Here is a 22,852-nt window from a genome sequence, read left to right as displayed (position 1 = left end):
CATGTGTTAAATAAGCAACAGGCCCTTTATAGACACGTAAGGCTGATTATTGTACAATATTACAAAGTATGCATACACTTAGTGTTCAGGAAACCTTACTCTCCTCTCTTCTCTCCTGTAGTGGTAGAGGAGCTTCAGGTGCAGATCCTAATGTTGCTTCTCAACAACAAAGACAAAGGGACGGTACGAACATTTTGTCATACAACTTCCAGTTTCTGCCCAGCAATCTGATTGTTCAAACTTTTTTTTTACTGGTTTCCCAGAAGTATTGTCATTTCAGCTTCAATGGTTGCTCTGCTAATTTATTTTGTAACCAGTGACCTAGCTAGCATATGTCATTATCTATTTTTTATATTTTTAATCATACCCATAATGCTGCATTCTACACATTATTTTTCATTTATTTTTAATCAACACAGCTGTAAAAACACAAGGTATAATGAACACAGGCCACAGGTGATCATAATATCCAAACCGACTGATCCCAGAGATGCAGTGGCAAACTCACAATACACAAACACAATAGGACTATATGCACTATCCTGTGTTATTAACATTGTGTGGTTGGATGGAAACAAGGCTAGCTCAGATAAGTAGACAAAATCCAGTCTCATTAAACTTGAACACCGACTCGGGTGAACTAATTAATTTAGCTTACCTTCCAGGCTTCCATGCAATAGTAATGGCTAATTTAGCTAATAGCAGATTTTTTTTAATTCACAATTCTTGATTGAAGAAAATACATTTTGTCCCTTATTTTCACACCCTCTGTCTTTCAGGGTGAAGCTTCTCGGTACATCTTCTTGAACAAATTCCGGAAGTTTCTCCAAGAGAATGCCAGCAATAGAGGGGTAGGAGCTCCTGCAGACAGACAGACAGATGGATGGACAGAGAGAGAGAGATTATACAATACGCAACCTCACATTTTCCACCGGATACTAGTAACTTGGCTTGCCTGGAACTGCTTCGCCCCTAGTCATGCGTCACATTCCAGGAGGATAGCACTGCCCGGCTTTCCTCCGTGGTGCGAAATAGTGCTCGGCCCTGGCAACGCCTTATATAATATATATTATACCCTAATGGTAAATAACTCAAATGGCGCTGAGTCGGCTCTAGTGGACTTGAGCAACGAGAGGCACTGCCGAGCAAGTCGCTGTGCAAATGTTCGCAACGTTGTAACTTATTTTTGCCTAACTACTGCTGCAGTCTGTTCTCACCAAGTGGGCTGAGTGGTCCGCCTTGCTGGGGGAGACAAAAACTATATATAATAATAATATAATTTGCGACACACAGATTAGATAAATAAGCAGCGTCGAGAGAGGGATTCGATCCTGAGGTGAAGTCTAATGCGTAACGTTGCACGCCACGTTCGGGAGTATCCGCTATTGTAGGGATTTGGGCAGTTATTTAAGGCGGTCCGCTCTTGTGAGAGGCAGTTCCACTTGCATCACAGACAGGGCCGTCGGCCGACTCCAAGTTACTACGATCTTGTGCAAAAAGCTAGTTTGCATACAATGTGGACCCATTAATTTTGTGTGCCTGCATGTGTCATACACTAGGTGTCAGTATGTTCCAGCACCAATGTCACTAAGGCATAAACACTGATCGTGTGTGTGTGTGTGTGTGTGTGTGTGTGTGTGTGTGTGTGTGTGTGTGTGTGTGAGCAGCACCCCACAGCACTGTGTCCTCCAGAGTACATGGTGTGTTTTCTCCATCGTCTTATCACGGCTGTGAGGATGTACTGGGATGAAGGCAAGAGAAAGACCCCCAGCAGCATCAACAGTGATGGTAAGACCATGTGATTTTGTCTTTAACCAATTCAATCCTAGCTGACCAGGGTCCCTCAGGGTTCTATACCAAAAGTCCAGGGTTCCTCAGGGTTCTATACTAGAAGTCTATGGTCCCTCAGGATTCTATACTAGAAGTCTATGGTCCCTCAGGGTTCTATACTAGAAGTCCACTTCTTTTCTTCCCCTCAACACCAAGTCACATAGCCGAAAATAGCATATGTACAAACAGCTTTTCTCGTATTGTTCTCCCCACAATATAATAGGAATACTATGTTGCCTGTGTGTTCCTTCCCTTCTTTGCTATAGTATAGGACATTATGCCTTTTAATCTAAAGCAAAATGCAAACCACTTCATTTGAACAGCACAATTAAAGTAAGTCAAGGGGAAAACAAACTAAATCTGTTATATACACTAAACAGTGCTACATATCGCACCGGTTTTATTCAGAAGATACATCTGTATCTTCTATATATATATATTATATAGGCCAAAGTCTGTCTGTATTACTATGCCAACCTAGGGATCGCTCGATATACAACTTTTTTCATGTTTGATATCGCAAACATACCTACCTCTTTTATAACATGAACAATAATTTGTCTGAATGCACTTTGCTTAACCTAGCTATATAATAAACATCATGCTCATATGGAAAACAAACAAATGCATTCATTAATTATAGCTTTTCCAATAGCAACTGTACAGTGGGACTGTACGGTATAGGCTATTACACCTAAACAAATATATATACTGTGTGTATATATACAGTAAGGGTCTATGCAACCTCTGTGGCTGAAATGTAAAACAAAAACTATACATTATGCAATTATTACACTGTAAACTAAAATATATTTTGTTCAAGATTACCCCTAGCATAATAAGACATAGCAGTAGCTTTGACCTTTAACAATGGTCCCAAAAAACACTGGCACAGTAGTTTAGAGTCCTTATGCAACTTACCTTTGTTCACTTCTAAACCTGGGGTGGCAGTTTCTTCTTTAGAAAGATTCAGCCTCCCAGCCTACTCAGCCATCGGCCTGCTACTCCTTTCATCGATAACAATGGAGGCTGAGCTGAAGAGACTCTCGCTCTCTACATTTGTTGAAGGTGCACAGAAAAATGTAATTGCCAGGGAGGGCAGTCTAGTTTTCTTTTCACTTTCTAGTACTGCAGTGGATTGTCAGAAGACTAAATAGTTGTCTCTGAGGTAGCTCCGCTCTTCAATGCGTATGCTTGTGGTGGTTGACACAGTACTTCCAGGTTCTATTGTGCTTTCCTCCAAGATTTAATCAAAAATAAATACTTCGGTCTCCACCCACCATCTTTGCTGGCTCGCTCTGACCGTGCGTTTTAACAGCGGGCAACAGCCAGACAAATTTTCCGGAAGTGCTTTACTACTACTAAGTGCAACTACTGGCAATATCAGGCGAACAGGCAATGGTCGAAAAGTGGGCGGAGGAAAACGTTGCACGAAAAGATGAAAATAATTTATCAATGAAATCGCTGGTCGCTCGCCGTTGTTCTCCCACTGTTAAAACGCACTGTGAGGCTTCTGATGTGGTCCTTCTCAGCACTTCTATCTTCCTTACCTCTTCCATGAATGCATCCTTTGCATTTGTGAAGTACATTTAAAACTAGCCTGCCTCATTAATCAAATTCTGAAGAGTTTTCAATGCAGCTGAAAATTAAAACCAGACCGAAACTGACCCGAGTGAGTTGAGGCCAGAGCCCGAACAGACCGCACAATTAAATGAGCCTGCCTGGCCCGACCCATACACGTAAAAATAACGGTAGTGCCAAAATGTCAGTGAGGGGGCGGGGCCCTACAATACACACACGCGCGCATGGAATGAGTGTCTTTATATCTTGGATCCATTACACTCCATTGCATTGCAATCGAGTGTAATGGCTCAGAATACACATCTCAGTTCACAGCCTCAAGGAGGACGCCTTTCATCTTCTTAATTCCCTCTTTGGCCTCGTTTTCTAATGTGTTTCTAATGTGTTTAACCCATTATGTTTTAGCTATTGAAAAATAGCAGATCTAAAAGCTCATAGCGCGCCACTCAGTAGCGTGCTACGAGCTTGTAGGTCTTCTGTTTTTTTTAAATCGAAGAACGACTGACATAGAAACATAGCTTTTTCAGAAAACTGTCAGGATGTAGAAGACATTTTTAGAATCTGATCTCAGCCCAAAATGGGCTAAGGACACTGACAATTGGGGATGACAAATTATGCAGATGAAGAATTTACCGCTGTTGTCAATTCCTCAAATGGGGCTTGAGCTGCGACCACATTTACAATTTAAAGTACCCCCCCCCCCCACACCCACTGGTTTGCAGTCGGCAGGTGGTATGTGCACAGGGCCTGTTTCTGTCCAACGAGGCTCTTGTACAGATACTGGTTGCAGACGCTTGGGGCGGTATCTTCAGCTCCACTTGAATGTCCTCCAAGTGTGTGCTTGATGTGTACTACCATCTTTCTGCCGATGGCCACTGCTCACTTATGCAGCCCCTCGTTCACAATAAGTCGTGGGGTATGCTAGGCACCAAGCATCACAAACTGACAACTCAAGGCGCTTCGTTGCTGTTATTGCGTTACTGGAATTGTTTGTAAAATGTCATGGGCTAATCTTAATTTCCAAGTATCAGCTCCATTGGTGTGGCAATAGACTATCCTGTGTAAAGATTGATACCATTTGATTTTACACATAGTAAGAGCAATCCAGAGGACATAGAAATGGTAAATGGTACATATATAGCGCCTTTATCCAAGGCGCTTCACATAGATTGTGCATTACATTCACACAAACATGCATACACGATGGCGGTGGAAACCATGCAAGGCACCAACCAGAATGGGTTCGAACTAGAAACCTTGCGGTTGCCGCCCCATTCATTGTTCATTGAACATTGTTCAAATAGTTCTATTTAGGTTTGACTACCCCATTTCATTCATTACGTTTTGTGGAATTATATTTGTGCATATAGTCACAGCTACAAACAAGGCCCAAGGACACTTTGCTAATTAGACTGTGTAGAGAGACTAATCCTGCCACAAGATCAATGTAAATCTAGAAGTTAATTTGATTGTTACTGGGTTGTGCACAGTCTGCACACCTGTGTGAGTATGTGAGAGTGTGAGGATGTGAGAATGTGTGCAAGTAGGTGAGTGTAGCCTATGTGTGTATGAGATGGCTAAGAGCAACTATTTTACTCAACACTTTTATGTTTCTTGTGTTGAAATAAAATCTCATTCCAAATAATGACTTTTAGCCCCTCCTATATACAGGTTCAATGTTTGTTTTAAAAATGGCATTGACAATGAAGAGAGAACTTCCGTCATCTTGACCCTAACACAAACGTTAAAGGACCACTTTTCAACCTATCTTCATATAATAGGTCCTCACTAATAATCATAAAGAAATGTCACAATTATTTTCTACTCAGTCCGTGTCTCATAGGACGGCTGTGGGCAGTTTAGAAACCGTCTTCTATCATCATTAGGCTTTTTTTTTTTTACAAAAATATTTAGATTTTCATTATCGTGAGAACGATGGCTTCCATTTTCGCATTGAAACTTTTCAGGACTAGAAAGCCTGCAGTTTTTTATTACCGGTAGCTTGTATTCCCCATCGATTATGTCACTGGAAGACGGTTTCTGAACTGCCCACAGCCCTCCTATGAGACACAGCCCGAGTAGAAAAAAATTGAACCATTTTGTTCATGATTATTAGTGAGGACCTGTTATATGAAGATAGGTTGAAAAGTGGTGAAGTTGTCCTTTAAATGCCATTAACGATAAAGATAATTTAATGTTTGTTTTGACACTGTTTGTTTGACATCATCATTACATCATCTAATCATAGCGACATGAGTTAGACTTTAATATATTAGAGTTAGATTAATAGAGGTTACACGTAAAACATACCTGTATGTATTAAGTTGTATTGACAAAAATGATGTGCCCTTAACGGCTATTGATGATATCTTGGGTGAGTAAAAGGTACTGTGATCGGTGCAATGCGAGTCGGTTGGGTCAGGGTAAAAATAGTGGTCTCTTATTGCCTCCTCGATGTTGTTCACATGGGTGTGATTTTGGTATATTGTAAACACAGCACTTAATGTTAAACACAGCACGTAATGTTAACGCTAGAGATTAGAGAAAGCCTCCTTTGCTTGTCAAATTAAGTTTGACAAGTTGCTTAGCCCTCGGCATGCCACTCAATAACACCCAATTATCTCCTGTCCTCTGAACAATGTCCATCCTTGCTCAAATTTGAGAGGCAATAGTGATTAGTATCTACTCTAAGAGGCGTGTAGGACATGTAAACCTCTGATAATCATTACAGTAAGTCATTAGCTATTGGAAAAAGCAGCCAACAGCTGCCTGCGCATAATTATTTTAGTGTACGCTATGTGAATGCATGTGTGCTCATGCCTGCACTATGGATCCCAAATGGTCACTCTACCCCTGAGCCACTGCCGCTTTTCTTCAATTACTGCTGAATAATTTATTTTAATTAATTTAATTCATAATGAACGTTGTTTATGAGGTGCTTGCTTTTGCTCACCGCATCTTCTCTGCCTCCTTATCCCCATTTCATCCCATTCATTCCCCCTTTTCTCTGCATGATATTTTTTTAATGCATTCTGATGTACTCTTTTCACTTTGATGTCACGTTTTCATGTCCTCTCACCCTGCTTATTTTCTTTTCTTTTCCCCTTACCATCCTTCCTTTTTCTCCTCATTAACTATTTTCTCCATACATATCTCTCACTTGTCTGTTTTTATTAGTCAATCCTGTGTAATTACTTCTCTCTCTTTGTCTCTGTTAATCCTCTCCATCCTCTCTCCAAACTCTTTCTTCTCTTCTCTTCCCTCCCTCCCTCCAGAGGCCTACGTTCCCCCACAGCTCTTCTACAATGGGAAGGTTGACTACTTCGACCTGCAGAGACTGGGAGGCCTGCTCTCTCACCTTAAGAAGACACTCAAAGGTTGGTTTGTGCATACTGTAGATACAATTCAATTCACTCTGTCATAATAATGCCTGGTTGTTGTTCTCCTCATTCTTTAACTGCAATAATTCATGAAGATTCGAAGACCTGGTTGACAGTTAATATAACCTTATACCTTATATACCATATACTTGGGCACCCTGGTGATAATAATAGATGATTGCTGTGCTGATACAGATATTTGATATCAAATGGTAACTCTGCAACATATATTATTTTTTATAAATAAATGTAATTCTTGGTATTGATGGAGGCTACTGGGAACAACAAGTTTATAAGTATGCTGCTCAGTGTAGCTATTGGAAGCTCCAGTAGATGGGGCAATTGCTTTCTGTTTTCACAAACGTCACACTACATGACAATGATGATCACTCTTAACCACTGAACCCGACAGTATATACTTGGTTGACCAGGGTTCCCTAGTGGTCTGTACCGCATTGCAACGTGATGCGTTGTGAGCTTGTAGATTTCCTTTTTTCTTTGAATGTTCACCTATTATGAAATGCCCCCCAAAAATGGGAAACAAAGATGATAATTATCTTGTTTTCTTTTTTTTGTCTGTATTCATCCCTACCTGTTCTTCTTTTTTTACTCGGGTATTCCTCTCACCCTGCTCATTTGAAGGGATTTTATCTATTTTAAACCACAACGCACATTTTTTGTTTGTAGTGACCAGCTCAGTGGCCTTGTAGTTATAATGTCCGCTACAGAAACAGGAGATAGATTCCTGCCCCATGGGCCTCGTGGCTCAGCAAGGCTTACTGTACTTACTACAGTTTGTAGCATTTCATAATTGCTTCCCCTCAGCTTGTTGCGGTTTGTCAGCAAAAAGTCAGCGCTTCAGGGCATGATAGAACTCCCATTGTTTTGTAATTACAGAACATGCACTCTCTGCACACAGGGCCGCAAAATGTATACAACACTGCCAAGAGTGTGTAAGATGACGGTGTCAAAACTATGAGACAAATGAACAATTTTACTGTGTAATCAGAATCATAACACCCAAATTCACCACACGTTCTCGCTCGACAGCATCACTGAAGTAAATTGAGGTGTCGTCGTATAGTAGTCACTGGGGAAGTGAAGCATGGCCCTTTGTTGTAATTGTCAGATAGGCAGCAGGCAGACAGACATGTATATGATCTGCACTGATAATACCCAGCAGAATTTTCTCTTCTGTACTGGCAATATGCTGTTCATGTATTGCCAGCAAAATGGATTATTTAATTTAATTTAAACTTTTTTTCCTTTTTTTTTGTAAATCAGATTGGCAATGAAAGTAGTGAAAGATACATCCTAAGATGCACTGGGACACATCTTCAGTGATTGTGCCTGAGATCATCAGGTTTCGAGTCTTTCAACAATCATACCCCCTCCCTCAGGTGACCCAGCTGGGGTTGATCAAGCCCCGGCTTGTGTCCCAGTAGCATTTGCCCACAGATCGCTCCTCCTGATCCAAAGCCATCTAGAGGCTCCATGGTGGATTTGATGGCTTTCCTTTTTGCAGCCCCCCTGATGCCAAGTAGCGTGAACACCTTGCACAGTGAGCGGCCAGCAAAGCCTCTACACCCCACTTCAATGGGCTCACAGCGTGCCTTCCAGCCTCCTCTTTGGCATCGCTCGACCAGCTCCTGGTACTTTGCCCGCTTCCGCTCGTTTGCCTCCTCTATGCGGTCCTCCCAGGTAACTGTCCGTTCTATCAGTAGCACCTGCCTTGAAGATACTAACCAAAGCACAATGTCTGGCCTCAAAGAAGTTGTTGTAACGTGGTCTGGAAACTTGAGCTGCTTGACCAAGTCAACTTGTAGATCCCAGTCCACCGCTTAGGTGAGGAGGCCGGCTTCTGGTTTGGGCTGTGACTGCGGCTGCTCTCCAGCCCTGACGAAGGCAATGGTCCTCCTGCCATGTTGTTGCTTGCTTCCGTTGTTTTTGGCCACGACGTTAGAGATGGCTTCAGCAACAGTCTTCAGCACCTGGCCGTGCCGCCAACGGTAGCGGCCCTCCCCCAGAGAGCTTTATAGCAGCAGCTTAGGATGTGCTCCAGAGAGCCTTTCCTGGAGCACAGCACACAGGCTGGAGAGTCAACCATGCCCCAGAGATGGAGATTGGCTGGGCTGGGTAGGACATCGTAGACAGCTTGCACCATGAACTTGATGCGCTGGGGTTCTGCCTGCCTGATCTCAGCCCAGGTCACCTTCCTCTGCAGCGCACCCTCCCACCTTGTCCATGCTCCCTGCTGCTGCATGCCCACCATCCTGCTGGTCCGTTCCTCCTCAACCTCCTTCAGGACTAGCTGGCGTTTGTCCTTACCGTGAACCTTCTCGTAGCGAGGTTGAGGAAAGGCTCCCAGCCCTGCACGACCTGTTGCAACCGTGCCCACCAGAGCCCTATGTATGACTCGGCTACCTCCAGGCCTTCCTGAGCCCTACACTTCCTGCCAGTTCGCACCACACTACCTGCTGATGCTACTTTCGAGTCCTTGGAGTCCCGGTAGACCAAAGCCTCTCTGGTGCGACAGACCCTGAACTCCTCATCAAGGCTGCTGAAAGGGAGCTGGAGTTTGTTGGTCTTCCCATGCAGTGCTGCACTGCATAGGCTGCGTGGAAAGCCCATCCTTTGATGGAGGTAGCTACTGATCTTCCTCTCTAGAGTCTCCACTGTCGACAAGGGCACCTCATAACCTTTTTGGCCGTGCAAGCTAGAGAAATGCACATAATATGAACCTGAATATGGCATATACAGTATATGCAGCATAGGCTATATTCTGCATATACTTGCCATATATTGGCATATGTTAAAAGAAAACCATAGCACCACCATTAGCCGTTTCATGTTGTGCACCCCCTAGAAGGCACGCGCCACAGTTTGGGAACCACTGGTGTAGAGTGTACTCTACACATAGGAACAGTAAAACAGATATGATGATCAATCAGTTTGCTGCACAATTGCTTCATGCAAAGCCGTTTTATTTCACAAAATACCCAATTCACAAAAAAAGAGAAACGACTCCAGACCTCACAAAACAAATTAGTTGGACTGATCCTCAAACGCCATCGTAGAATGCATCTTCTCCCTGCTCATTTCAATTTCAAGTGTCAAGAATTTGCATCGTTCGCAGGATAACAAACTATGCTGCACCCAAATATCGATTTAATTACTTTTCCAAGGCCAGTGCAGTTGCAGTAGACAATCATTCAGCCAGAGGAAGCTCTACCAACTATTGTATACTATATCGATTCAAAAGCTGTATGGGCCATAGCTCAATAGCTCATTCTTGTATTCTGCAGCAGTTGCATTGAAATGTCTAGCCAGTAGCCACAAGCATTAAGTCCATTGGCTCGACAGCTAGCTTTAAATCCTCCCTTAACCCATTTAGGCCTGACCTCGAAATTAAAAAAAGATCTTCGAAATCCTCCAGTTCTCAAAAATAGCAGACCTACAAGCTCGTCGCTATGAGCTTGTAGATCTGCTATTTTTCAATAGCTAAATTATAACATGTTTAAAATGCCAAAGGGGGTTCCCGCCCAAAATGGGTTAAGAGATGCTGCTTATTAGCAGCTCAACCTGATGTAACATTTTATCACTGATTTAATGTTACACCACACTCGATGTCTCTCTCCACCTACAAACTGAAGAACGGAGGTTTGCCAAAACGTCTACTGCAAATGTGCTTTATACTGTGTGCAAACCTTAACACATTGTTAATATTAATCACATCAGCTCGTCCACACATTTGGCTGTATTTTGCGTGTCTTAAGTACCAGGTCTTATTCCCTAACTTGAGTAAACTAAAGACCTGGAGGCGTGATCAATGCCATTTGGCTATTCTGAGTGGCCAAAGAGCATTGATCACGCCTCCAGGTCTTTATTTTACTCAAGTTAGGGAATAAGACCTGGTACTTAAGAGTAAGACACGCAAAATACAGCCCAGAGTCTCATGTTTTGATATTCCAGGGGGATTTGGCCATTAAAGCACCAGGTCTCATTGTTCATGCCCTCATTCAGAACAAGACCCTCCGTATTACTCTAGAATCAAAGGTAAAAGCAGACTACTGCTTTGTTGCTGGAGATCCAGATTTACTCCTACTGAATTTATGGGAAATGGCTTTCCTACATTTTGATGTCCGAAGGCATTGAGGCAGAGATTATGTTTTGAACTTTTGACTGATTCCAAATTTGAATCGCACATTGAGGTGCCTCTGAAAAATATATAAGAATAATTATACATATACATATACATATACATATACATACATGTATATGTATAGAGCAAGAGAGATTAGTACAGGTACAACTACAAGCAACAAAATGCAAGTATGTGTGGTCTGCAAGAATACTGCTACAACAATGTATCGACACAATGCGTCTGTGGGGTCTGTCGTTAATTTGTGGCTTGTTTAAATCCCTTAAACACCTCCATTACCCGTTATATTATGCATAGGTGTGGTTTGGGCGTTGCAATAATAAAACAACATTTAACCAATCACCAGTCCAATCAACTTCTGCTGATTATAGGACAATTACAAAGAGATAGGAGAATAAGGAGAGATGAGGCAGCCTACTCTATGCCTGCAGACATCTCCATTGAGGCGCGTGCGGCATGCCGTGTGCTGCTCTACCAAACTAATTTAGCACGGCTTACGGGTGCTTTTAAACTCCACTATCGACTTCCCAAATGTATGTGACCGATGTGTGTGAGTGCACCGAGCTCCGCTTGGAGAGTGGCTGAAGCAAACGAGACCCTGTGAAACCCTTTCTTTGTCTTGTTTGGTCTCTGTCAAACCCTTTCTCTTTCTCTCTGTCTCTGCTTCGATCTTTTTTTCTCATCCCTTATTTCTCTATCCTTCCGTCTCATCATGTCAGCTGTAGCAACAGGTGCGCCCCACATACATGTATGTACGGTAAATCAACAGTTGATTAATCCAGCCCGTACATCATGGGCCCATCCAAGCACGCCTCATGATGCACTGCTCAATATGCAGTATTGATTGATTACCTAACTAATCAACCCGATTGATAACTTCCATTGATAAACCAATAAAACACATAGTGTTTTCAACAACTCAAAGGGCATGCATCTGGTGTTCAAGTCACCCTGCTGAAATTGGTTCACAGAGTTACAATGATTAGTAGATTGAGGAAATGTTTTTGAGCGGTGCTGAGCGCTCCACCATGTGACTGTGTGTTTGGGTGTCTATTAGTCGGTAGCAGCACGGTTACTGTGGCTACCGTCATGTGAGATTATGTGGGTCTATACAGCAGCATCATCATGAAAAAAGGCACCACTCACTTCACATGGGTGTGATTTTCCTATGTCCAGCTTTGAGGATTTGTGCAAACACAAACTTTGAATGCCATCGACAATGAATGGCCAGAGTGTTTGTGCAATCACAAACATTGTGTAAACACAAACATTGAAGACAAAAGTGAGGACGCAAATTGTGATTGGCCGGAATGAGATGATGTATGACGATAAGAGCGCCCCTCAGGTGTGATTTTTTTTAAATTAATATTAGCACCCTGCTAAATAATTTCCCTTATTACACGGCTTGGTTGAATTATTTCTCTCTCTCTTTCTTTCTTTATTAGGATCCCCATTAGCTTCCAAAAAGTGGTCGCTAGTCTTCCTGGGGTCCACACAAAAATGTATACAATAAAAATTACACCTGTGTGAAGTGAGGGGCGCTAATATATTAAAGACTAACTCATGTTGATTAGGTGATGTAATGGTGATGTAAAACAAACGGTGCCAACACAAAAATTTAATTCTCTTTATTGTTTGTGTTACTAGGACAAGATTATGTAAATTTTCCCTTCATTGTCAATGGCTTTTTTTTAAAAACAAACATTAAACCTGTACGGTATATAGGAGGGGCCCCTCAAAAAATGAAATAAAAAAATCATGTGGATCTCGTCATCCAAATATGAAGGGTTTGTCTCCAATTTGGATCTCGGACTTCAACAGTCAGTTGTGGCCAACTTCAAAACGTATGTGGGGGTAAAGAAATCAGTAAAAACAATACTGGAACTACAAATAATGTGCACAATGTCGAAAGGTTTGTTAAGTTAAGCTCCAGACAGACCTTTTGCAATTCAATTTTTCCTGGCTTTGCTTGGTAAGCCATCAAAAGAATGTCTCTTCCTTCAGTTGTATCAGTAAGACCTTTGTGGCACCGTTATTGACATGAATGACACAGACCTTTGAATGTGTGTGACTTCGCACAGATGCTCTGGCTTAGGGTCCCCCTGAGATCTTGCGCCACTGGCCCTAGCAGACCCATTGGGTAATCCATACCTTCCTGATATGCTCTGAGGTCCCCTCGGCCTCTGCTCTCTGTTCCAGTAACAATAATAGCCATCTGCCTGTCGGGTCCCTCTGCAGTCGTCTCCTTGACCTGTGGTTCTATCCACCTGAACAGAAATACTCTGACAAACTGTAACTGAGTTATTAATCCCACTCTCCTGTGCTACTTTCTCTGTTTCCTGACCTTCCTCCCGCTCTCTTTGATTCCCTCTTCCCTCGCATTTCTGCTTCCTCTCTTGTTTTTTTGGTGCTCCTTCAACCTTTCTTTCATCTCCCTCTCTCCTATTCCGTTTTCTTTTTTCCTCTCTTCTGTTCAGCTTTACTTGTTCAACCTCTAGCTTCAAAATGTCAATCAAACGGACCACCTCGCAGTGATGTGATGATTCTGAGACCCTTGTGGTTCCGAAAGAGATTTGCCTATGACCTCTACCACAGATTTGTATCAACATTTGAAGGGAGTGGAGATTAGTGTAATTAAATGAGATTTGCGTTTAGGTTGTTCTTAATGGCACAACATGCCCAGTACTACAATTTCCATCACACATTTCCAGACTATTGGAGTGGACAGGTGCCACAGTTGACTATTGGAGTGGACAGGTGCCACAGTTGACTATTGGAGTGGACAGGTGCCACAGTTGACTATTGGAGTGGACAGGTGCCACAGTTGACTATTGGAGTGGACAGGTGCCACAGTTGACTAATGGAGTGGACAGGTGCCACAGTTGAATTTGCGAGACAAGGAGCATCAGCATATACTGCTAGCTGGATAGTAGTGTATGAAGGGTGCCATTTTTTTGTACTTGCTATTGCTTATCAGTATTCACAGCTATTTATCCTTTTCCAAATTCATAAAGACAGAATGGTGGATCAAAGTTATATGATGAGTAGTCTTAGTCTTAGATTAGAGCATTCTCTGCTACCCCCCACCCTTGTAACATGATTGTGGAACTTAGTGTTTACACACACTCAAAGAATCACAATGAAAATCAAGTTAATCAACTCACGTTATTCTTGTTTTATGCTTTTTACAGATTTGTACAAAATAGGCCAGGATACCCATAATGTCAGCCGATCAGACTCGATGACGGGCATGGCACTCCCTCGTGCACGGCTGCACGCACGTCGCACAGTTTGAAGTCAGTCTGTTCTCCAATAGACGGACACAGAGATTTTGCGCATTTATAGTAGGATATACTGTATGTTACTGTATGCATACCCAGTACAGTTAATTTCACTATGTACAGATCTGAGCTTTTGTTAAAATGTGCATATTTACAAACGTGTAATCTGAAACTACATTATGATATAATAACCAATCAGAATACAAGTGTTGTTTTAATTCTTACGTCAATATTGGCCACCTTGGATTGTCTCATCATAGTTCAGTTCTCTCTGTCCTTCAGCTGCTGTACTGTCCGATAGAACAAATGTGTCCCTCCTGCTTGCCCTGCTGGCAACACGTGTCCACTATGTTCCCCTGAAGATAAGCCATGGACGTGGCACAATAATTCAAACAGGATTTATGGACAGGTCTTGGGGTTGGCTGAATTTTATGATGTAGCAGATTTATACTGTGTGGGAAATGAGAAAAGACAACAGTTCCAGAGCCTCTGGTGCTGCTGACACACAGAGGTCACTTCTCGTCACTGTCGGGCAGAGACCTTGTATCTCCGTATTTCTTTTTTCTTAAATTAATGTGTGACTACGTCATACTATGAAAGTGAAAGTGAAAGTGTGTCTGTCTGTGGGCTTTACAAACATTAGTAGAAGAGTAGAAAATGTCTATTAATATTTTTGAGTGGTGCCTAACCGCTCCAACTAACAGCTATGTGTGTCTGTTTGTTTGTCCGTCCGTCCGTTTGGGACACGCACTCACATACGCACACACACAGTAACTATAACAATAAAAGTGTAGTTGCACCGCTCAGTTCAGACTGGTCTGATTTTTTATTTATTTATTAGTGCATGCTTAAAATAGGGATGTCAGGTGGTTCTGCCAGAGAAATGTTTTCATATTCTTGGGAGAGGTTTTTGTCTTATTTTGATCCTCCCAATAGGCTCACATCCAGTTCTGTAGGCCGTGTTCAGATGATGATGCTTAGTATGAAAAATGTTTTTATTGGGACGCAATGTGTGTTGTGTTCCCAGCATCATGCTGGGTTCCCAGCATCATGCAGAGCAGAAACAGTGTGTTAAACTGTGCTTGTGCTCTTTCTTCTTTTTTTTTGTTTTTTATTAGGGAAGATAATTGTCTGGAATCTTTCTTGTCTATGCTGTGTGACCTCTCTTCCTGGCAGGTGTTTCTACAGATAAGGGAAACGGTTCTATCAATATTGAAACGTGGCCTAAATGTAAAACTAAAAACATTTCTGTTTGTCTGGCAGATGACCTGGCCAGCAAAGCCAACATCATCATCGACCCTGCAGAGATCCAGACCACTTCCATGGATGATCTGGATGAAGATGAAGAGAGTGGAGCAGCACAGGTTTGTTTGTTTTTATTAGAAATCTCATTAACAATTGTACTGCAACAGCATGATGTCCAAAACTAAGGCTGCACAATATATCGTTATCGTATCGTTCAAGGTATGGACATGAGCAATATCAGTTTTGCAAAAAGGCAACGTTATTGCTTTATCGATATATCTTCTAAAGCCAGCAACATCCCTCTGTTTTTGTGTGTGTGTGCGTGTGTGTGTGTTAGTGCTGCCAACGAATATTCTATATCCGAATATAGTTTCGAATCATTTTTTTAAATTAATAACCGAATATATAAAATTAAGGTTTGAATTAAAAATAATAATAAAAAATATTTTTGTATTCATTATTATAATTAGTTTTCGGTGCCATGGGTAAGCGTTGTGACTTGTGAGCTTGTAGATTAGTTATATTTGCCACGCGACACGCCGACAACGGCATACATTGAAGAATAAATCATCTGCCTCGCACTCTTCCTAAACACAGACTATACAGCACAGCGCAGCGCAGCGCAGTTCTGATTGGCTGCCTCGTCTCCAGCCATGTTGCCTCAGAATTCTTTAGGGTCACTAATTTGAGCATAACAGCGGAGCGCTGCGCAGCTAGCCAACTAAAAAGTTTCATAACGCCGGCAGCAGACCCACAGTCCACAGATAATAATAATGCTGCTGGTAATTAATTGATTTAATCAATTTGGGCTTGTTAGACAACACACAGATCTATCACTCATCAATCTTCAATCATGAAGCGACTTTATCCTTCAGGAAATTATAAAAAGTGTAGGCTATGCGTTGTGTTCCAACTCAGTTTTCAGCAACAACAATGCGCGGAGAGAGAGAGTTGCGCCAGCAATGCGATCTTAAATGTTATGTCTCAGGTTGTATTGGTGTAAATATAATTATTAAAAAATCCGAATTGCTCGAATCCACGTGGGTTTTTAAAACGAATATCCGAATCCAATTTTTGGACAATTACGGCAGCCCTAGTGTGTGTGTGTGTGTGTGTGAATGAATGAATGAATTTTTATTTTCTTGTCTTGTCGTTAAGACCCATCCCTACGGGATTATAAGACACCAACAACATAAATAAACAATATCACGTTCACTTCCCACACAGAAGTTACACAAAGTATTTGATCAAAACAAAAACAGAAATAAGCATTATCATAAAATAAAATACATCACATAAGTTTTCTTTGTCCGTATGTCCCAAGCTTTCTCTATATATTCTGCCAATGCAAATATCTTTTGTTCGAAAATACATCTCAGTCGCTCTGCATCACTTAACCACATCAGATCTATATTTTTACATCTGTTAAATAACTTTTGACGTAGCTCATGATACAACAGGCAATAGAAAAGAAAATGGAACTCATTCTCAATATCATTTATATCACAGTAGGTGCAGATACGTTCTTCTTCTGTAACTCCTCTATACCTCCCAGTCTCAAGGTGCAAGGGCAAGATCCCAGAACGAAGTTGGGCACATAGGGATGTTTGTCTTTTGGATAATGGGGCACAAACATACTTTTCACTGGCGTTACAGCTTTTTACCGTAACAAATGTTCTCAGCTTTGGTTTGTACAATATGTCCTGTGACCATTTGTTCTGAAATAAACTATAAAGTGTGTCTTTAACCATGGAGATGTTTACAACCCTGTTATTTAGAAAACTGTCATGTAAGTATGTAACCCAGTTCTTACAAGAGTGTCCTCTATTGCACTTGCCCATGCACCTTTTACTGATACATCCCAGTTGAAAATCTTCCTAGCAACTCTGATTAGTCGGTTCCATAGGGCCGTCATGCTGCCTCTCCACCTTATCTCACACGGCTCCCAACCCATGTCTCCTGTTATTGCCAGTATAGGCGCACATTTATGCACTCCTAGAAAGTACCGTATGGCTCTATTCTGAACCATTTGTCCCTTATTATTCAAGTTTGAGCCCCATATTCCCGCCATATAATCCATGACAGGGCAGACACACGTGTGAAACAGTTTGGAGTAGGCAGCATATCCCAAATCACCCAGCTGTTTAGTTTTGGCTATTATGCCACCTAAGGCCCTACCTGCAGATCCTGCCAATACCGATATACCATATTCATAAAGTAAATGTTCATCCAAGTTAAGAGTGTGTGTGTGTGTGTCATGTGTGTGACACAATGTTATTATGCAGTTTTTTGAATAATGTTTAGTTTTCAACACTTAAAATATAGAATATCGTTGCTGTCAGGAGGAATCCACCTAACTCAATTTTTGAGGTTTTAGATTATAATTTTTTGCCTAAATCAGTGCTATTGAACACCCTTTACGTCTGTGTGTTGTTTTGAAAATATTGGACAAAACCTCTTAAGGAACGAACTCCACCACATCTCCCCCTCTCATGCAAGTAATTGACAATACTGTATATAAAGTCACAACACCAACTTTGATGAGGCAGTATTGCTTTGTTTTCAAAATATTAATTTCCTGAAAAAATTGGCATTAAAATAGGATGGATGCCATTCTGCCGAGTGGCCAGCAGATGGGGTGGTGCCCCATGCCAGACGTTTTTTAATAACCAAAAGCTACCGGATGTTTACACTAGTTTGAACTGGAACTGAAAGTCGGCCAGGTCACAACAGGGATATTGTATATTCCGGTATGTGTATTAGCGCGATCGCTTTTTAAATCATAACTAAGTCAAATTAAGCTCTAATCAAATCAAGTGCCGAATATCGCATTCTATGCAGATTATGAGGCATGCACGCAAGAATTTTGGCCGTTTTTACGTGGCGGCCTCGAGCTAGCTAAAAATGCTACAACATGCTAACGTGATGATAATTAATCACAGATTATTGTGGATTAAACAAAAGCCGCCTATACGGCTATGGCAAGCTGGACAGAGTTAAGGTAAGCTCGTCTTTACGGGCCCGGCACTTAAGCTGTTTTAACACCCTGAGCGTCAAGGACGGAGTTCTCCGTTCAATCAATTAGTAATGCCCAGCGCTCAGGACGGAGATTGATCAAAAGGACGGAGATTATTGGCTGGGAGCGTCTGTTGTGCAACATTCAATGTTATTTTCCGGTGGGACATCGTCGAAAATGTTCCCCCCATTTTAGCCGACGAGATCGAAAATCTTAAAACGTTAATAACTCTTGATCTAAATCATTCCGTCCAATTCCAAGAAAAGATTGTGTTAGACAGCCCATCGCGGTCTCGTCGCTAGTCGTGTTAGAATTAATCATACCTCCCTCGAGAGTGTGTTTGGCTACATCAAGCTACTTCAGCCACATCCAGGATAGCATCCGGTCCGCCGCTAAATGTGGTCAGCTGCTATAAATCGGTAGGCACTATGATTTAATGGATTAGATAACCCCAGGCGTTCGGGGTGGTGTTCAAATGTGGGTTTGTTTTTGTTTTTTCCAGAGGCCATTTGGTGCTGTAGCTATGGGTGGAGCACTGGCCCGGCCCAGCTGGCTCAGTTCTCCCACATTGGGTCGGGCCAACCGCTTCCTCAGCACGGCGGCCGTCAGCCTAATGACCCCCAGGCGGCCGCTGGCACCGCCCGAGAAGGTCAAAGTTCGAACCCTCACCGTTGAACAGAGGACCGAGGAGGACAGTGAGTGACAGAAGACCTTTTATACACTTATGTTTTGGACTATCTGGGCTATGGCTACCCAAACGTGTACACACGCACGCACACACACACACACACACACACACACACACACACACACACACACACACACACACACACACACACACACACACACACACACACACACACCTCCTATATGAGGTTATTGGTGCAATCCCACCTCCTCTAATCTCCTCTGCCCTTTCATTTTCTTCTCTTTCATTATGCTTTCCCATCCTCCCCCGTTTTCAACAATGACCTCAAGTTGAGGGAAGTCATGGTAACGATGGCCTGTTGCTGGGGCGACCATTGGTAGAGCCAGACCAGCCAATCGCAGAGAAGTCCCTGCTGGAGATCGTTGATGGCATCGTAATGATGTACAACCTGAGTGTCCATCAGCAATTGGGAAAGGTGTGTATGTGTTTGTGTGCTTATCGTCACTGTCAGGTGGAAACCTTGTATGTTCAAATGGTTCCCGTTCAGAAAGAAAAAAAAGGGTCATAAGGTCTTGTTAACAACTTTCATTGGTTCAACATTTATAAAGGTGATTCAATCTCACCCAGGTGCTGTTCAAACTGCGATTCAGTAGAAAACAATAAGGTCTGCAACACTGGTACAGTACAGTATATGTTACCGTATATCAATACCGGTATTTAAAAAAACCCACAGACAGACTAAACCACTTTCATTTTCTTTCAAGGAAAAATGCAAAAACACATTGCGAGCTTGTAAATCAGGCAATTGTAGGGCATTGATTTATGAAGAAGATATTAAAAAGTTTAAATATGGTGAGGAGATACAAGGTTTATGCCTGACAGCAATGTTATATCCTTCCCTCAGTGTCCTTCTGGCTTGTCTGTCACCGTACCTATCAGTGTCAACAGCATCACGTCAATGAAGTGGACAGAAAATACATCGCATTCGCATCAGAGGTCTTATAATGTGCCTATATATTGGAACAATCCCATGGCGGTAATAGAACTCATAAAGAAAATGCCACATGGGACTCCGGTAATGAAAAACTTGATGAGAAAGATCAAACCCCCTCTGGTGACTTGATCTCTTATATGGGAGTAATCACAAAGGGCTTAGAGGAGGGTGGCTTTGTTGGCAGATTAATGTTGTATCCGCTCGATAAGTACCAACAGAGTGCTTGTTTGGGGTTCTAGATCACCAGAGGTTCTTCAAAGCCCTCCACCCTGCACATTTCTTTAACGTAGCTTGTTTTCATAATACTGTGGAAGCCCATTTCTGCCAATGAATACAAATAATAGATAGGGTCAGTTTTTTCTTGCCTTTCCAACTATCTTTATCTGTATCTCCACCCTGCCTATTTCTTTAACCTAGCTTGTTTTCATAGGAAGCCCATTTCTGCCAATGAATACAAATCATAGTTTTTTTCTTGCCTTTCCAACTATCTTCATCGTTATCTCCAAATAATTTTTCTTTCACAAATGCGAGAAGCAATTTTGTGAAAGAATCTCAGAGATATTATTGTGGCCTTTTGAACAAACAAATAAAGCCACTGTTGGTCGTGGTGTTGTTGCAGTCTTTGTTTGTTATTGGATAGTATCAGCCGCGTCTCTTGTTAACAAATGCAATCATGTAGAGCCGAAAGTTGCATCAAACTAAACATATTTATTTCTGAGCGTTACTCAGTCACATAAACTTTGAATTCAATTTCAAATGGGGGAGGAAACCGCTATTCGATTTCGAACCCATCAAATGCATAGTATAATTAAATAACCAAGAAAATATACTACCGGTATTCATATAGCAGGCAATAATACTAGAACAAATGCAAATGACATAAATAGAAAATGGCTAACAGATATAAAGTCAGAATTGTGTGAGAAAACAAATTTGGATCTTTTTATTTGTACGTACTTCCACGTAGAATACACCTCATATGTGAAGCCTCTATGATTTTCAACTATATTGTTGGCTTTCTGCAAAGGTGTGAACTGGTAAACTGGTCTAACTTACTCACTTTCTAAAGACCAAGGAGGTGATCACTACACACGCACCACTACAGGCTCACGCTGATGGTTCAGAAATGCTTTGGGCAAACAAAGTAGTTTGCATGTTTGTTCTTTTCTTTGTTTGGACAGGTTAGTAGGAAAGGTGAGAGGTTGTCAGCATAGGAGAGGCACAGAGCTCTGGCAGAAGCAGATTTTGGGAATAGACACTTGTTCAGGGACAACATCTGTTATATACCAAACACTGGGAATCAATCCTATTCTGAGTTTATCGGAGAACATGTCGTCCTGTGATTGAATATGTTATGTTCAGACTACAAAAGGATTTATTTTGCCAAGTAGTCTGCCTGCATTTGCAAAAAGGTTCATGTTGAATGTTTTATTCATGTAGGCAGGGTGTGCCCTTATTCTTGAGTAAGAAATGTTTTATAAAAGTGAAATGTATTGTTATTTTATAATTATTATAATTATATCATACTATAATTCACTCAATGTCTGTCTGAGTGAGTGAATGAGTGTCTGTCTGACACTAGTTTTTTGGCTCCCGATCCAATGATGTGAAAATGACGTGATCGTCCCCAATTTCCGATCCCCTGATCCGATCGGGACAACCCTTATTGCAGCCATAATGTTGGCTTATCTGTAGATTGTACACACCCATTTAATGCACATCTATCCTTGCATACGTTTTAGGGAATAGTTGTAGCAAGTTATTTACGGCTTCCCCTATAGTGCAGTGAGTATATCACAACGGGTTACCACTAACACACTAATGCAATTTCCTCTGTTGGAGGAGAGAACATTTGGTACATGCAGAATGACAGACGCATGCAGAACAATGTACATACAGTGCATAGACCATAATGACAGCAATACATAGCCAGTTGGAATGCAGAGGATGAAAGCATAGGCTCTGAATTGCACTGCTGAATTGCAAATTTAATTTCTTGATCGGAACGGAAATCCATCCCCACTGCACCGTGCACTCGTACTGTACCAAATCTAGATTTCTACCCTGTATTACTCTATTCTATTTTTAAATTATTCCACAGTGTAATCTGTGTTCAATCAAATGATACCCCGGGACCTGGTTGGGCATGATGGGGGGGGGGGCGTTATCTGTTGCATCAGAACTGTTGAGGTTCTAGGATAGACCCTCAGGTGTCACGAAGAAGCCTTACTCTGTGTGTGTGTGTTTGTGACTGACTAAATATATTGTGCACTGATTAGTGATTTGCGTGATGTTTGGGCATGTGTTGGAGTAATATAAAAAATCACAACCGTGTGAAGTGAGTGGCACTCTTATCATCGTACATCATCCATTTATTGTCAGTGGGAATTTACACTTTGTGTAAGACAAAAATAGCCGAATTGCTCGTCCACATATGACCTAAATTACTTAAATTCTCCATTTATTGTCAATGGGAATTTAATGTTTATGTAAGACGACGATTATTGCAAATAATATAAAAAGGCCAATGTGAAAAATATAAGGCAAAATCTCCCTTGACCTCCCTTGACCTTGAGTGTGCGTACTAGTCGTACAAAGTTTCACACCGATCAGTCCACTTGTGAATGGCCTGTTCTAGTAACACCTGGGGCGGTGGCTCAGGGGTAGAGTGGCTGGATGGGGACCACAAGGTTGCCAGTTCGAACCCGGGCTCC

The 22,852-nt window shown here is 41.8% G+C and overlaps 1 protein-coding gene across 4 annotated transcripts in view; it reads left to right on the top strand.

Moving 5' to 3' along the window:
- Window positions 1–22,852, top strand: part of rnf123 (ring finger protein 123) — a gene marked incomplete at its 3' end in the record, with an annotated part of 161,693 nt that overhangs the window by 17,963 nt on the left and 120,878 nt on the right. For all 4 annotated transcript variants that reach the window (XM_080774155.1, XM_080774156.1, XM_080774154.1 and 1 more), the window contains exons 18-24: window positions 122–183; window positions 780–851; window positions 1,668–1,788; window positions 6,687–6,788; window positions 15,498–15,598; window positions 18,998–19,190; window positions 19,474–19,619. In XM_080774155.1, coding sequence (XP_080630281.1) covers window positions 122–183; window positions 780–851; window positions 1,668–1,788; window positions 6,687–6,788; window positions 15,498–15,598; window positions 18,998–19,190; window positions 19,474–19,619 — 797 coding nt within the window. The remainder of the gene's footprint in view (window positions 1–121; window positions 184–779; window positions 852–1,667; window positions 1,789–6,686; window positions 6,789–15,497; window positions 15,599–18,997; window positions 19,191–19,473; window positions 19,620–22,852) is intronic.

The sequence above is a fragment of the Protomyctophum bolini genome, assembly GCF_963924005.1.
Source record: "Protomyctophum bolini genome assembly, chromosome: 2".
In the NCBI taxonomy this organism is placed as follows: domain Eukaryota; kingdom Metazoa; phylum Chordata; class Actinopteri; order Myctophiformes; family Myctophidae; genus Protomyctophum; species Protomyctophum bolini.
Note: the sequence above shows the minus strand (reverse complement) of the source record. Positions and strands in the feature narration are given on the sequence as shown.